The sequence below is a fragment of the Anser anser genome, assembly GCF_964211835.1.
Source record: "Anser anser genome assembly, chromosome: 5".
NCBI classification, from domain to species: Eukaryota; Metazoa; Chordata; class Aves; order Anseriformes; family Anatidae; genus Anser; species Anser anser.
The window spans coordinates 38,029,376-38,043,081 of record NC_139725.1 but is presented as its reverse complement, the minus strand read 5'-3'; the positions used below and the strand labels follow the sequence as shown (position 1 = coordinate 38,043,081).

The following is a 13,706-nucleotide window of genomic DNA, read 5'->3' as shown; positions in this document are numbered from 1 at the left end:
ACCAGCAACAGTCTCAGTTTACTGAAGAAAAAAATGAAAGAAAGAAAAAAGAAAAAAAAAGCTGTTAGTATCTCAAAGGGAAGAAACTGGCACTGACAGCTTTATACAAGACAGCTGATTTTAGGATACAGTGTGTAACAAGTGCCTTTCTTTCCAAAGATGCTTTCTTCTCAAAGTTGTCTGTTTTACTTGTCAGTTAAGACAGTGGTTGCAGTGTTAATATAATATTTTCATTGACTAGTCATGTGCAGCCCACAAAACCTGCTAATTTGGTTCCTCAGAAGCTCAGCCTTTATATTTTTCTAGCCAGGAGTAATGTTATATTAGAAGAGAGTGTTTTCTCACCAGCTCCACTTCCTCTATCCTTCCCCCAGACACCACACACATACTCCCTTCTTTGGACAACTCTCAAGAGAAAGTACAGACAGTCTGGAGAACAAATCTTCCTTCATGCAGATTACATTCTCCTATAAACACCTCAGCGACTGGTATATAACCTCCAGCAAGAATGCTGCCTAATCTCTGGCAACAAAATAAACACATCTAAGCCAGAAGCTCTGATAAGGGGATTCTCAAGCATCTGCAATCTTGGGTGCTGTAAATGGAAGAATGACTGTTTCCAATATTTTTGAAAACATCATGTACCTGAAGAAAGAAATTTTCTTTAATAATACTGAAATTGTTGGGTTATAGAGAAAAGTTTAAAGTAAATCCTCTGTGAAGATTCCTATACATATCCCTGAACTTTTCTGAAAAGCCACTCCTAATACTGTTCCTGTCCACAGGACCGTGAAACCTCTAAAGCATTAACTTTTAGAAATATTTTGATACTAAAACGTGTAGGGACTTAGCAACAAGGGGAGCCAGGGAAGCTGCTCTCTGAAGCTTCCTCAGATATTCTCAAGAACATTACTTGAATAGGATAGATGCCACTAAAGAAAAACATGATTTATAACCGCACCTTACGAAGAGGTGTTAGGTTGAAGAGCTCACTCTCCATTTGCTAAAGTACTGGTTAATACCAATACATTCCTTCATGTCATTGCCATTAACATGTATCATAAGGTCTGGAATATTTTTTGCCTCTTACATTTTCTCTGACTGAGTCATTAGTATGCCTGAAGATGGCTTTGTTAACAGAAAGGATTTTTGGTGTGTTTTTTCTGAAAGTTAAAGCTAGCTCATTAGCAAGTACAGTACTGAATAGCAAACATGGAAGAGATTCTTTTCAAAACCACCTATGAGAGGATACACAGGTGAAGAGAGCATGACTTTCTTTTCATTAAAGTCTCTCACACTGCAGAGCAATAGGGTCCTCCTCATTAAGAGGCCATCAGTGGTGATAAATATTTGAAGATCTCCCCAGTCATTTTCAGTTATTTTGAAAAAGTACCTTCAAGAGTTGCTTCAAGAGAGCTAAAAAGCTGCACTCTCAGGAATTAACACCACTCAAGTTAATTCAGGGTAGCAGAATCGTGAGTCTAATGTTTGAAAAGTAGCTGAAAATTTTCTTTATCACATTTTCATTCAGGCAAGCATAGCCTGCATTCTGTTTTTCTTCTTGTCCTTTAGGAGCTTCACACTCGTCTTTCCCTATTAAGAACAAGCAGGGTCCCCCAGAATCCAGAGTGAGCATGGTGCATAAACTGTGCTGATAAAAAATTTCTTGATTTAGTTCAAATTATTTGTTTAATCAGTCAACTGCGTTAAGAATATAAGTAGTTATGAACAACCTTATAGTCCAAAGGGACTATGACTTTTACCCTTAATAATATATTTTTTTAATGTCCAAGTTTTACTTCTGAAATTTCCAAGTCAGGGCATTAGAAACCCAGAATGAAGGGCAGATGAGACAGCTTTAATCAACAGCTTTAACCACTCCAGATCATGGAGCAGTGCTTGGTTTAACTTCTTGGTAATTTGTAATTAACTGTGGTCTTTGTGGCCAAAATTGCCAATCACCGATAATTTGTCCTTGGCCTGCTCCCCTACCTTGAATATCGATGGCTGAAAATACTGTCCCTCTTGGCTCCATGATTCCAGCTCCCCTTGCCCCTTCCCAGTAAACCCCTATGACAAGTTTTGGGAGCAGGTCTCCAGAATGCCACTCTTTAGTTCTCCTTCACAGTGCTGCGTGAAGGAGATTCTCTTCCAGCTGTCCCTGGAGCCATCCAGACTTCCTCTTTTTTTTTTTTTTTTTTGGGGGGGGGGAGGGGGCGGAAGTAAGGAAACAAGTTCATTGTGACCTTTGGTATCCTGAATCATACCATAGATTTGCTATGAATGCTTAAAATGTAGCAAGAATGGTCTCTGCCTTGTTCCTTAACACCTCCTGGAATGTCTTTGATACCTTTGTAAAAGTTGGCATGTCATTTTATACCCAGTTGTAGCTGTTTCCTGAAAACACAACCTAAGAGGGTCCTGTGGCTCGCAGGAGCTGTGTCATTGCCTCTAGTCTATTGGTACGGGATATCAGTGTAGTCATACGCCTCTGTGACTTCTTTAGGGATAGAAAAAATTGCTGTGTAAGATAGCTACATTTGTTCATGATGTGCCATTTAAAACCTGTGCTTTAGTCTTTCTGTCTTTACAAAGAACTATTTGTTAGGTTTCTTTTTTTTCAGTGCACTGCATGGATGGCATTTTTTTATTCATTTCTAAGAGCTCGCTTCAAAGCTTGTTTTAATCTGCTTCTTTCCATCTGTGCTCAGTCTATAGCCCTTGGATCCTTTTAGAAAATTGATTTTGGAGGATGGAAAACTAGTTTTCATACAATATTTCAGTAAGACTTTGGAATAACTGTGGTGTGTAATTTCTGAAGAGTTTCAAGCACTGCTTGCTCTCCCCAACAACTACAAAATACAAAGGAAATGATTTGCATATAAAGAATTTGATCATACAAGCATCATACTTCTAATGAAGCATAAATCAGCTAGAAAGAGCTTACTTAGTTTTTCATAAAAGAAACAGTCCTAGTTATTTTCCTATGTAATTAACACTGTTGGCTGTTTTAAGTGGAGGGATCAGAGTTGTCCAAAGCAGTTAAGATTATAGCCACATCAGCACTTTTTCTGTTTGCTTTACTTTTATTCATTCTGGCATCATGGCTAATTTCTAATCAGGTAAATGTGTTTGAAATTATGATTCAGGGAAGATGATACACTTATCCAAGCAGCATGTTAAGTGCATAAACCTAGTTTAATGAAAAAGGTATTGCACACTGCAACATTTTTCTAGTGGTTATAATTATCTCTGCAGCAAACAAGTGAAGAGTATATATCAGGATGTGTATTTGGATGACGACAGGCAGATTGGGATTGCTAAGAAGCAAGGCTGTTACCAGCAAGCTACTTATTCTTGCACATCAGAGGCCTGCGGTAACAGTAGAAGTTGCCTTCTGGTAGCTTCTAACTCTCTTTAAAATGTCTCCTGCTTTAAGCAGAGGACCCACTTTGGCAGAATTGACATCGTCCCATTGCTGTCTCATTTGCAAACATAATCTTTTCTGATACAGCCCCAAGAGGCATGAGCAAAGCAATGTACAAATCCAGAGCGCACTGAAGTCACTGGAAGTATATGATTGCCAGAAACTACCACAGACTTCAGAGCATCTTGGAGCAAGCCCATAACGGGCACAGAACTTCCTGGCAAATAGCTTTGCTTATTGGATAGCAAAACTGATCAAACAACAACTAAACACAACCAGCTACCTGTACCTCTCTGCACAAATGGCTTTAGAGACCTACACCAATAAGCAGGAAAATGGAAGGTGAAGGTCATTCCTTTTTATCTCATATGGCTCAGCTCAATAGTAATTAGCTTCTGCCTCTGCTTCTGTGGGCCTCCTGCACTCCACAGCTGCTGCAGCCAAACCTTATTCCATAGAAAAAAATTAGACAATTATCTCAGGGAATTTATTTCCCAGCAAGAGTATTCACATCTCACTTCTCTCCAGTACTTCATCACCAAGACACACAGCTGTTGAAGGACTATCCAGATCTCAGTCCAATCTACTGTCATGTTCAATAGCTCATCACTGCAAGAGTTTCATAAATGCACATTTTCCAGATATATCCTCAGTCTGTGTTTCCTCTGGTAATCCCTGCCTGGAATCACAAATTTAAAAATGTATCTATAAGAATCCCCTAGTTATTTAGAATAATTAGCGAAAAGACATTTCTTGTTAGAGGAGAAGTTGTCCTTCGGACTCTGAAGATAGCTGTTTGTCTGCAGTCTTCCACTACAGTCTTCCAGTACAGCTGTCTCAGAAAGCAAGCAATGCCTGGGCAGCGGGTGGTGGAGGAACGAAATGCTTTGGCAAGCTTCGCTGCCCCTGATTCATACTGTCATGCTTGGAACATCATGAATTTGCCATCCAGGATAGGCACCATTAGCGCAAAGCGTGCCTTTTTTAAGGGAGTGAACAGTGATGAAATGAAAACCTGATGATCTGCTCCATTTTCCATCTGTATTTCCTTCTAGAAATCTTGAACTTATGTGTTCTTCAGCTTCCTCATTTGAAGAATCTCATCTTTCAACAGCCATTTCCATCCAGAATTACTAGTGTTTCATGTACCATCTAGGGTGCTTTGCCTAATGTTTTCAAAACCAGCTGCAAAGTATAAATCTCTGGCACCTCATATTTTTAAATTACTGTATCTGCTTCCCTACCAGTTGTACAAAGTGTTTGAAAAAAACAGCATTTTCTGTACGGTAGAAAAACATTTTAGTCTCTGCTGAAATCCTCCAGGTTTGTTGATGTTCTGCTCAGCCTTACTGTCTTTTACTATCCTGTGTGATACTTGGATGAATGCCAGGCACATATAAATTGCTCCCACTCATACTCTTTCTGGCGGTTTTATGTGCCTTTCACTACTTTCTAGCAGATATTTGAGGCGGCAATTTATTCCCATCACGTTTTTTCTGCTTACTTTCTTTTCCCTTTTTAAAACCTATTACCTCTTCTTGCCTAGAGGTTTACTTAGTGTTTTAGGATCCCTGTGGATGGGTCTGAGACTCTAATGACAAAATTGTGGCTTTTTCTTTATGCTTATAGCAGGGAGTGGGAGGCCACAAGGCAGACTCTCACTGCCCAGTTTCAGAGCCTCTTGCCATCCAGGAAGGACAGGCATCTTTCCTTGAGGAATGTTTGCCTGCTTGCCGTGCTGATGGCATGAATTTGAATTCCCCAAATCATAGCTGTAAGCGCCTGTCTTCCTCCCCAGGACATCTGGCTCAGTATGTTGGAGTCAGAGCAGAGAGGTTTCCCATGCCAGATAAAAGGGATGGTACACATTACTTCTTGACTGCAAAACGCAAGAAACCAGAGACTGAAATCATGTTGCTCCTAGAAACATTTGGTTCTTGATTTTCCTCTGAGTACCACAAATGTACTCCAAGCTTGGTCTAGGTTTTGGACATCTCCATAACCTAGTCTCTCTTAGGTATGCTGATTTTTCATTATATTTTTTCCTACAGAGTAGAAGAGCAGAGAAAGCAAAAAAGAGGAATTAAATAATGTAAAGAGTATCTGTCTAAAGGCAGAAGAAAAAGAGCATTATGGATCCGGTCCGAACCTTCCTCTGCAGGTCCCCAGCTTTAAAATAAGCTTTAATCCATCTTAGAAGAGTTTCTGACTTGTTGTAAATCATGTAATTCAAATGGCAATCCTAGTGAACGCTGTGTCATTGGAGCAGAGACAGAATGAAACTAAATCATGTCCTACTCCCTCCCCTTGCCACAGAATGCAGCTGTTATGCACTTGCATCAGCAAAAATATCCGTGGGGCATTTTGTGGCCTGAGTTGGTAATTGGACCCAAATGTAACAAAGAGAGCATCAGTCAGTCCTAGTTTACTCTGGATTAGATCACTGCAAGTGGGGTGGATGTTTACTATAGCATATTGGTATTATTAAGGCATATAAGCATGTTAGTAGTTTATAATGTTTTAAAAATATATGGAGACAATAATGACAACAGCAACAAAAACACAGAAGCTCAGTTCTGGGACTGAGTTCCCTATCCAAGTTCATCTCTTTAAAAGCCCACCTGTCATGCATTCATCCAGGTATAAAACAACTGTCAAAGCACATCCCAGAGATGAGAGTTAACAGGCCTCTCCTCATCCAACACTGACCAGTTGCATTAAATTTCTAATGCTGTGGAACTGTGGATCTCTGGTGTCTTCCCGGAGGTTATTGTCATGCTAATTAAGAAAAGTGTCATTTTAATATCACATTTGTATCACGTGGCTTGTTGCAATTTTCTCACACGCTGACACTAAACAAACCTTCCCTATGCCCTCGTAGGTTACACAGATGGACCAGAAACTGAACCTCATTACAGATATGCTGCATCATCTGGTTTCCAGTCAGCAGGGGGATCAAGGGAACAACAGATCATCTCAGAGAGGCAACAACGTTAATTCAGATCTCTTTCTCCCTAATAACACCCTACCGACCTATGAGCAACTGACAGTACCAAGAAGAAACGAAGATGATATATCCTGATATGGTATAAGTCTGGATTGGGCTCTTCCCACCTTTCTCCTTTAAATGGGACTGAATGCTGAGAATCTGGAAGGAATTAAGTTTATCCGCCATCCAACAAAGCACGTGACTGCTGTGTATATACACCACTAGTCTCAAACACACTCTTCTAAAAGCCGCTCATAGTAGCCTAAGGATTGCCAGGCTGTGTTCTACCAGGCAAAACTTACAGAAACCTCCACATTTATTTTGTTCATCAACAAAAATGATCACAACTCATTATTGCTCCTGAAGACCAAAACAATGTAAAGAGAGGCAAAATTGCAAGGATTTAGGGATCCTTTAATAATAATAATAGTAATAATAATATTCTAATAATACTTGAACTTAGATGGAAAATGTGCATTTTGTTTATGAATCTGCAGATAGCAATATATTTCTACTACTAATGTTTTTAAAACAAAGTAGGATAACTTATGTTGTTTTTATTGTATAAACATACCACTAACATTCTAGAGAATGACAAACCACATGCTGAATGATTTTCTTTTGCTGTTTTATTTTAACATTGCTATATAAACATTATCAGATAATGACCAGATTTTTTTAATCTGTTTTTCTTCAGGGAGGAACTAATCCTTAATCTGGAACAATACTATTTATAGTGGAAAGTACTATAGATTTTTTAAGATATCAGTTTTTCATGGGGAGACTATAAAGCATTATATAGAAAAAACGATTCTGCTTTCTAGGAAATTGTTGCCAAAGAATTTATATATAAATAGAAAACAGAGTGGTCTGAATGTACTTGTCCTGAAATAGCTTTTTAAAAAGAAGGCCCACTTCTTCTTAAATCTACTCTTTTTTTAGCTTACACTATCCAAAAATAGTACAGCAGTCTGAAGTGACTGGACTTGCAGGTCAAGTGCTTTAGCTGGCCACTTACTGAGCATCCATAATTCTTGCAGGACTTGAGGCCCCAGTTCAGGAAAGCATCTCTCATCCAGACAGCATACATGACAATTTGAATAGTTTCCTGAATAATAGCTTAAGAAAATTGATTCCCTTCCAGAGTCATTTGGTATTTAAAAGTGCTAGCTCTAATGCAGAGGACACAGGGCCTCACCTACAAACCACGTTACCCCATGTTATAGTTGCAGTAAGAACAGCAGAGTTTGGCTTGGTGTGATTTTGCACATGCACAACCTGAACAGGATTGGAGATTTGATTACTAAGGCTGAAATTCAACCCTCACAGATAGCCAGCACCTGTACCATACCCACCCTTCTTTGAAAGCAGAACATTTTTAAGGTTGACAGTGTCAGAAAACTGAGGATGACAGCACAGCTAATTAGTCCAGCGTGGTGATGGTAGCCCATACTGCTGGCAAAGGAAGGGGGAGACATGGACAGGTTAATCAGGTCTTGCACTCTGAGCATCATACACATCTAGGGCACCTCACTGCAGAGACTGTACCGACAGTAGTCCCCTCCCAGCTGGGGACACCAGGTGCCAGCAAGAGCTCTCTAAGCCTCACCATGCAGGTGGAAAGGAAAGGAGCTGCAATGAAAGCCTGCAGCGAGGAACCAGGGCTCCATGCTGAACAAATCTCTGCGGCAAGGCACAGCTCATCAGAGCTTTGCGCTGTCCCAGCCTGCCTCGCAGGCAGGCGCAGCCAGATCTCCTGCCCCACCCCAGGGATGTCTCAGCTGCTGCAACTTTAGCAAAGTGAGAAGTCTGTAAGTTGTGTTTCAATCTAGCAATGTATGTAAAAATGTAAGATTTCAGTGTTTGTTTGAAAGCAAGCAGACTTAAAAAACAACAACAAACTGTTGGAAAACTGATGTCCTAAAGCATCATAATTTTACACAGCAGTTCCCATTATAAACCTTTGTTATATACAAGCAGTCCGAATTGAGATTTCAGGGAACCATCTCATAGTACTGCTTATATGCTGGACTTTGTTTTAAACATTTCATCTCTTTCACTTGGACTGCAGAGAAAAGTATACTGTATTTAATTAACTTCAAGTTATAATTATCTGGTCTTGCTGCTGTACAATAGAAAAATGTTAAGGGTATAGACATTTACAGACATAAACAGGAATTGTACCTGGGCATTATGTTTTATAGAAAATCAAAATTGTTGTGATGATTTTGAATATTTTTTCAATGAAATTCACTGTGTAATTTCAGCTTATCAATCAGCCTATTAATTTCCTAATAAAATACAGGACAAGAGTACCCTGTCTTCTGTTTTTTCTAAAATCCAGAAATTTGATACATGTAGGAAAGTTGCTGGCTTTTCTTTTTTTCTCTTAGTACAGTGTATGGAAGTCTCAGTTGCAGCACAGGACTGGAAACTTCTGCTGATTTTTTACTAGAGAAATAAAAAAAAAGCAGGACTTAATCAGCTGGGGTGGCCCTGGGGAAAAAAGATGTATCTTTTAGCATTTGCTTAAAGCATCCAGGTCTATGCCTTTCTAGAAGCATTGTGATAACCAGCAAATACATCCATTCCGATCTGTTTGTTCTCAAGATCATATCTACATTTTCTGTTTGTCATTTGATCTGAGTGATAACAGTATTTCACAGTAAACATCTCGTGTAAGAGATAATTCCCTTGTGTTGGCATGTCAGTTTGTCTCTATCCTTTTGAACATCTCCATCACCAGTATCCTCAGAATAATCAGGTTTTAAAGTCCTCCTGATAGCAGGTTGCTATGAGGCCTGATTCCACATCTGGGTCCAGCTGATCCTTTCAGAAAGAGCTCCAGCTCTGAAACCTGTGACTTCAAATCCCATAATCCACCTTGCCCTTAGAGAAGATCCATTCTCTAGGCTGTCTTAAACTGAGCCATCAGAATTCATCACGCAGCTGCCCAGAGGTAGCCATCCCCAGCTGCTCACCAGAGACAGGTCTTACCTCTCTGCTCTGAGGAACAGACTAGATTTGTCTCATCTGCTGGGGCTTCGTACCTGGAAGACTTCTCCTGAAAGTAAGTACTTCAACATCTTTCTTCCACTGCTATCTATCCTTTGTTGTGGAATAAGGGTAGCAGGAAGATGAGCTGAGCAGCTCGATGCCTTCACTGTCTGAAGTAGCTGTCAAGCAGTATCTTGCTGTTGAAACCTCATTTGCTGGTGTCTGCTGTTCACATAAATTGTTCAGAGCATTTTTTTAAAGTGGGTTGGAAATGTTTGCAAATTGTGTGAAGAAGGCCAAAGGAAACTGTAAGGTAGGCAAAGCCTTGACTTTATGATTCTCTACCCTGTTTTTGTAATCTCTGTTAAAACAAAGAATTGCCTGAGGCTGCAGAAAGAGTCTCCCTCTGTACAGCTCAATAGCAGTTTGGATTACAAGATTGGTGTAACCCCAATCCCTACCTAAAAAGTAAATCTCAGCCCCAAAAAAATCTGCCTAAAGCCTGTCAGCTGGCTTCGCTTCCCCAGCCTGCCAGGCTGCGGTGGGTCAGGCTGCTGCAGCAGACCAGAGGGTAGGAAGCCAGGGAAGAAAAGAGGAGAAGGTGGGACTGCCCAGCTGAAGCTGATGGTGGAAACACACCAGTGGTCCCCAGCAGACGCAGATGACTGTGCAAGTTTGCCAAAAATAAGATTAATGGGAGGAAAGATGGGGGCTTGTGCAGGGAGGAGGTTTAGAGAGAAACAAAAGCATGGGCTCCTGGTCTGAGCTGCATTGGGCTTGAAGAGAGAGAAGTGCTGTGCCTGGCATTAGCATTAATCCATGGTGTGACCTCTGGGCAAGTCCCTTCACCTGTTGGGCCACATTTGTTTCCCCATCTCTTCCGCTCAGCCCACTTGTCTGTTCAGACCACAAATTCCTCGGGACAGGGACTGCCTCTTCCTGTATGTCTGCTCCTTGCCTAGCACAAAGGAACTTTAGTGACCACAGTTATATAAATGTAATATATATGAAAAGCCATTATTATTCTGAGCCTATGCAGTTTCAGAGCTGGAAGCACTTGCTGCCACACTGACAACTATCAGGTATTGCTTTTCAGATTCCCTTTCACAAAGTATCTTACAAAAGAAGAGAAGTCTGGACGTTTCACTCTTCTATTTTAAAGTAGGTTTGTTTCAAATAATGTAATGGGCCAGCATTATGCTCTAATGCTACAGAAATAATTTGATGTCAGCAGACAAAATGGCCATTCTACTGCAGCAAGTTAGCAGCAGTTGTGGCTAGCAGACACCTCTGTGCTGATTTATCATCAGTTCTGAGGAAGGTGGAAATATTCCAGGGCTTCCCCCACCCACTGAGCTAGAAAGGTTTGGGCAAGAAACAAATTGCTCCTTGAATTATAAAAAAAAAAAAAGAAAAAAATACAGAAAGATTTTCTTTTCTGTGAGTTTAAAAGAGAAAAGGTAAAAACAGTTTTAAGCTAATCCTCACATTCCCTGCTGAGATGGGTATTACTGTTCTCGTTTCACTGATGGGATGGTGGTTTGGGAAGAGGAGGGGCAGGGAAGAAGAAAAGGAAAAAGATTAAAGGTCTGATGCAACTCCCATTTACGTCCCACTCCTGCACCAATCTACTTGTGTGCTTCATTTACAAGCAGGAGTTGGGCTGTTGCCTTCGGTGGGACTGCTCAGTCCATGCAGATTGATGTAAGCCTTTGCAAGTTCAAAATCTGTTAAAGGCGGCTTTCCGTAGGTTTAGTGGAAACTGGAATTGGTTGTATCTGCAGTATTGCTTTCCTTGTGGTCACAAAGACATCTGAATTGACAAGTTTGTTTCGTGTTTCTGTTTTCAAAGCATTGGCTTATACTACTCTCATGTTTCTCTCGTGTTTTCAAACCATGACAATATTAGAGGTATTTCTTTCTACTTTGCTGATAAGAAATTTCCTTACCTACCACTTGTGAACACGCATAATAAAACGATTTTACACAAAAGGAAATACATTTTTAAATGCCCTGAAATTTCATTTTAAATAACTTGTATAACAGTTTGGCTCTTGGGCTCCCTAGCCAGTGGCAGCTATGATGAGGAAACATGAAGGGAAGCAATATTGAAACTAATAGAAAGAAATAGTTGGTACCCAAGTGTGTGTGGGACCCGTCACTACAGGATTGCCCTGGTGCTCAGCAATACTTAGCCAAGTTCCAGCAAGGATTGAGTCCTGTGAGCAAGAAGTTGCTGAGTACAAATAGAAACTAACAAGTATTTCTGTGAACACTGGCTTTTTTGTGTCTTGTCTGTGGGATGACTTTGATGTCTAAGAAGTGCAAATTTCAGCTGAAACTTTCTTTTGCGGTTGCGATGTTTAGCGGGTCTGTTTCCTGTGTCATTCCCCTGGTGCCTGATGAGATGTGAATTCACGCTCAGCCTTTCCATGGCCAGGACGCTTAGAACAGGCAGTGGCGGGGCCCCCTCTCTTCTGCCTCAATGCCTATTTTCACAAAACTTACAAGAACTTAATTATTTTGCAGACCTCTACCCTTCTGTCAAGTTTAGTTGAACTAGGCCGACAGGTTCAAAAGTTATTCGGGGGAGGCAAAACAAACACAGTGTGAGTGCATTAACCTTGTTTCCACGGGAACTGGGCTAAAAGTTCCCCCCTCCCTAAAGCAGAGATTCCGAACAGATACAACCCCCAGCCCTGGGGCACGAGAGCATCTCTGACTCCTGGGGTTAGGAGGAGACCTGCAGAAGACTCGTTCCCAGGAGCCACCACCTCTGGAAGGCTTTGTGCACCTTGCCTTCGGGGCAGCTACAGAAAGATGCTGGAAAACAGTGATATTTTTACAAGACAGCACGGCAAGTCTCACATTGCTCCGAACGACAGCGACCTAAAAGCTAATATGACAAAATGGTTGGCACCACAACAAAGAAAATGCAGGTGCCGAATAGGCGTATTATTAAACATGTCCATGCACATTATTGTAATGTAGCGTGTTGTCCGGTGAAAAGATGCCTACATGGCTGGCGAGGGAGCACTGCCAGGGAAGGGCTGGCCCCAGAGAAACAGCATTGTCCAAATCAGGCAGAAAGTTCACATAACTCCCACATTGGCTGGCAACTGCTGCCTACAGGGAACAGCTTACCAGCCCGACGTGAGGCATTATGCTCTCTGCCCGTGGATTTGCACCTAAGAAGAACCGATGCATAAAGCCGATCTCAAAATCATCTTGGAGCTCCGTTTTCTTCAAAACTAGCATTGCTCTGGCGAACTGCCCAGGGATTTAGACTCAGCTAATCCAGGCTTGGCTCTCCATGGCAGACACCCGTGGAACAAAGAAAAGAAAGCTTCCACGACCCTGTCAAGTTTCTGGTAAATCACTCGGCCAGGTGCAGAAAGTGGGATAGGCGGTCGCCAGTGAGATTTCTTGGATCAGAGAGAGGCAAATCCCCAGAGGGGGGGAAAAGAAAAAGCTTTGGAGGTTTTCTTGCCATAATTTACCAAGTATATGTGTAGCGCTCCGAGCATGCAGTGCCTGTGCATTTCACACAACCCTTAAAGCACACTGAAATGCTGAAATGCATTGCTGCTGCTCTCCGTGCTCCGTAGTTCACCCTGCTAATGTGTGTTCCCTGCCAGAGCCAGCAAGGGCTTCTGCTGTGTGCTGATTTTTTGGTTTGTCACTGGACAGTTTTTGATCATTTTTGTTAATTGCAATGAAGAAAATATTATTGTTGATGTTATTCTTTTTAATAACTCATTCTTTTTATTCTAGTCCATTTAAGTAGGGGATTACTTGGAGACATATCAGCTCCTTCGTGTGATTTTTTTTATTTAGAAATTTAGACACTGGCAGTCTTGTAGGAAAAAATATAAAGCAAAAGAGCAAAACAAATCCAACTTTCAGTCATGCTGTGTGTTATAGCCTTAAGAGTATATTGATCGTTAATTCATAAAGATGAATGCATTAGATAGAGTTGTTACAAGCACTACCAGTGCTGTAAGAACTAGAAACATGTATGAAATATTAGGATTACATGCAGTTTGTGAGATGCTATCATCTATAACTGCCATTGAAACATTGCGTAATAATTTGTTAGACCTAACGATTGCCTAACCAGGTTATTACCTGAGCTATCTGTAACCTAAATATAAAATGTGATTCATATTTTACTCCTTTTCCATCTTTGGCCCTTATTCTGCATGTAAATTTTCTGCTTTGCGTCCATGCTTTCTACTTGATTTCCCTAGAGATTTCCATCTAAATTGATCCAAACATTTCCTCTCCTTCATG

General features: G+C 40.9%; 1 protein-coding gene and 1 long non-coding RNA gene across 12 annotated transcripts in view; one reads left to right on the top strand and one right to left on the bottom strand.

Moving 5' to 3' along the window:
* KCNQ1 (potassium voltage-gated channel subfamily Q member 1) overlaps window positions 1-8,731 on the top strand; it is a 409,094-nt gene extending 400,363 nt beyond the window's left edge. For 6 of the 8 annotated variants that reach the window (XM_083838814.1, XM_083838810.1, XM_083838813.1 and 3 more), the window contains one exon: window positions 6,309-8,731. In XM_083838814.1, the coding sequence (XP_083694940.1) occupies window positions 6,309-6,509 (201 nt within the window). In that variant the 3' untranslated portion in view covers window positions 6,510-8,731. The remainder of the gene's footprint in view (window positions 1-6,308) is intronic. The other 2 variants (XR_014585267.1, XR_014585268.1) reach the window with 1 other exon arrangement.
* Window positions 1-13,706, bottom strand: part of LOC310900617 — a 108,710-nt gene that overhangs the window by 78,051 nt on the left and 16,953 nt on the right. The gene's annotated exons all lie outside the window — the stretch shown is intronic.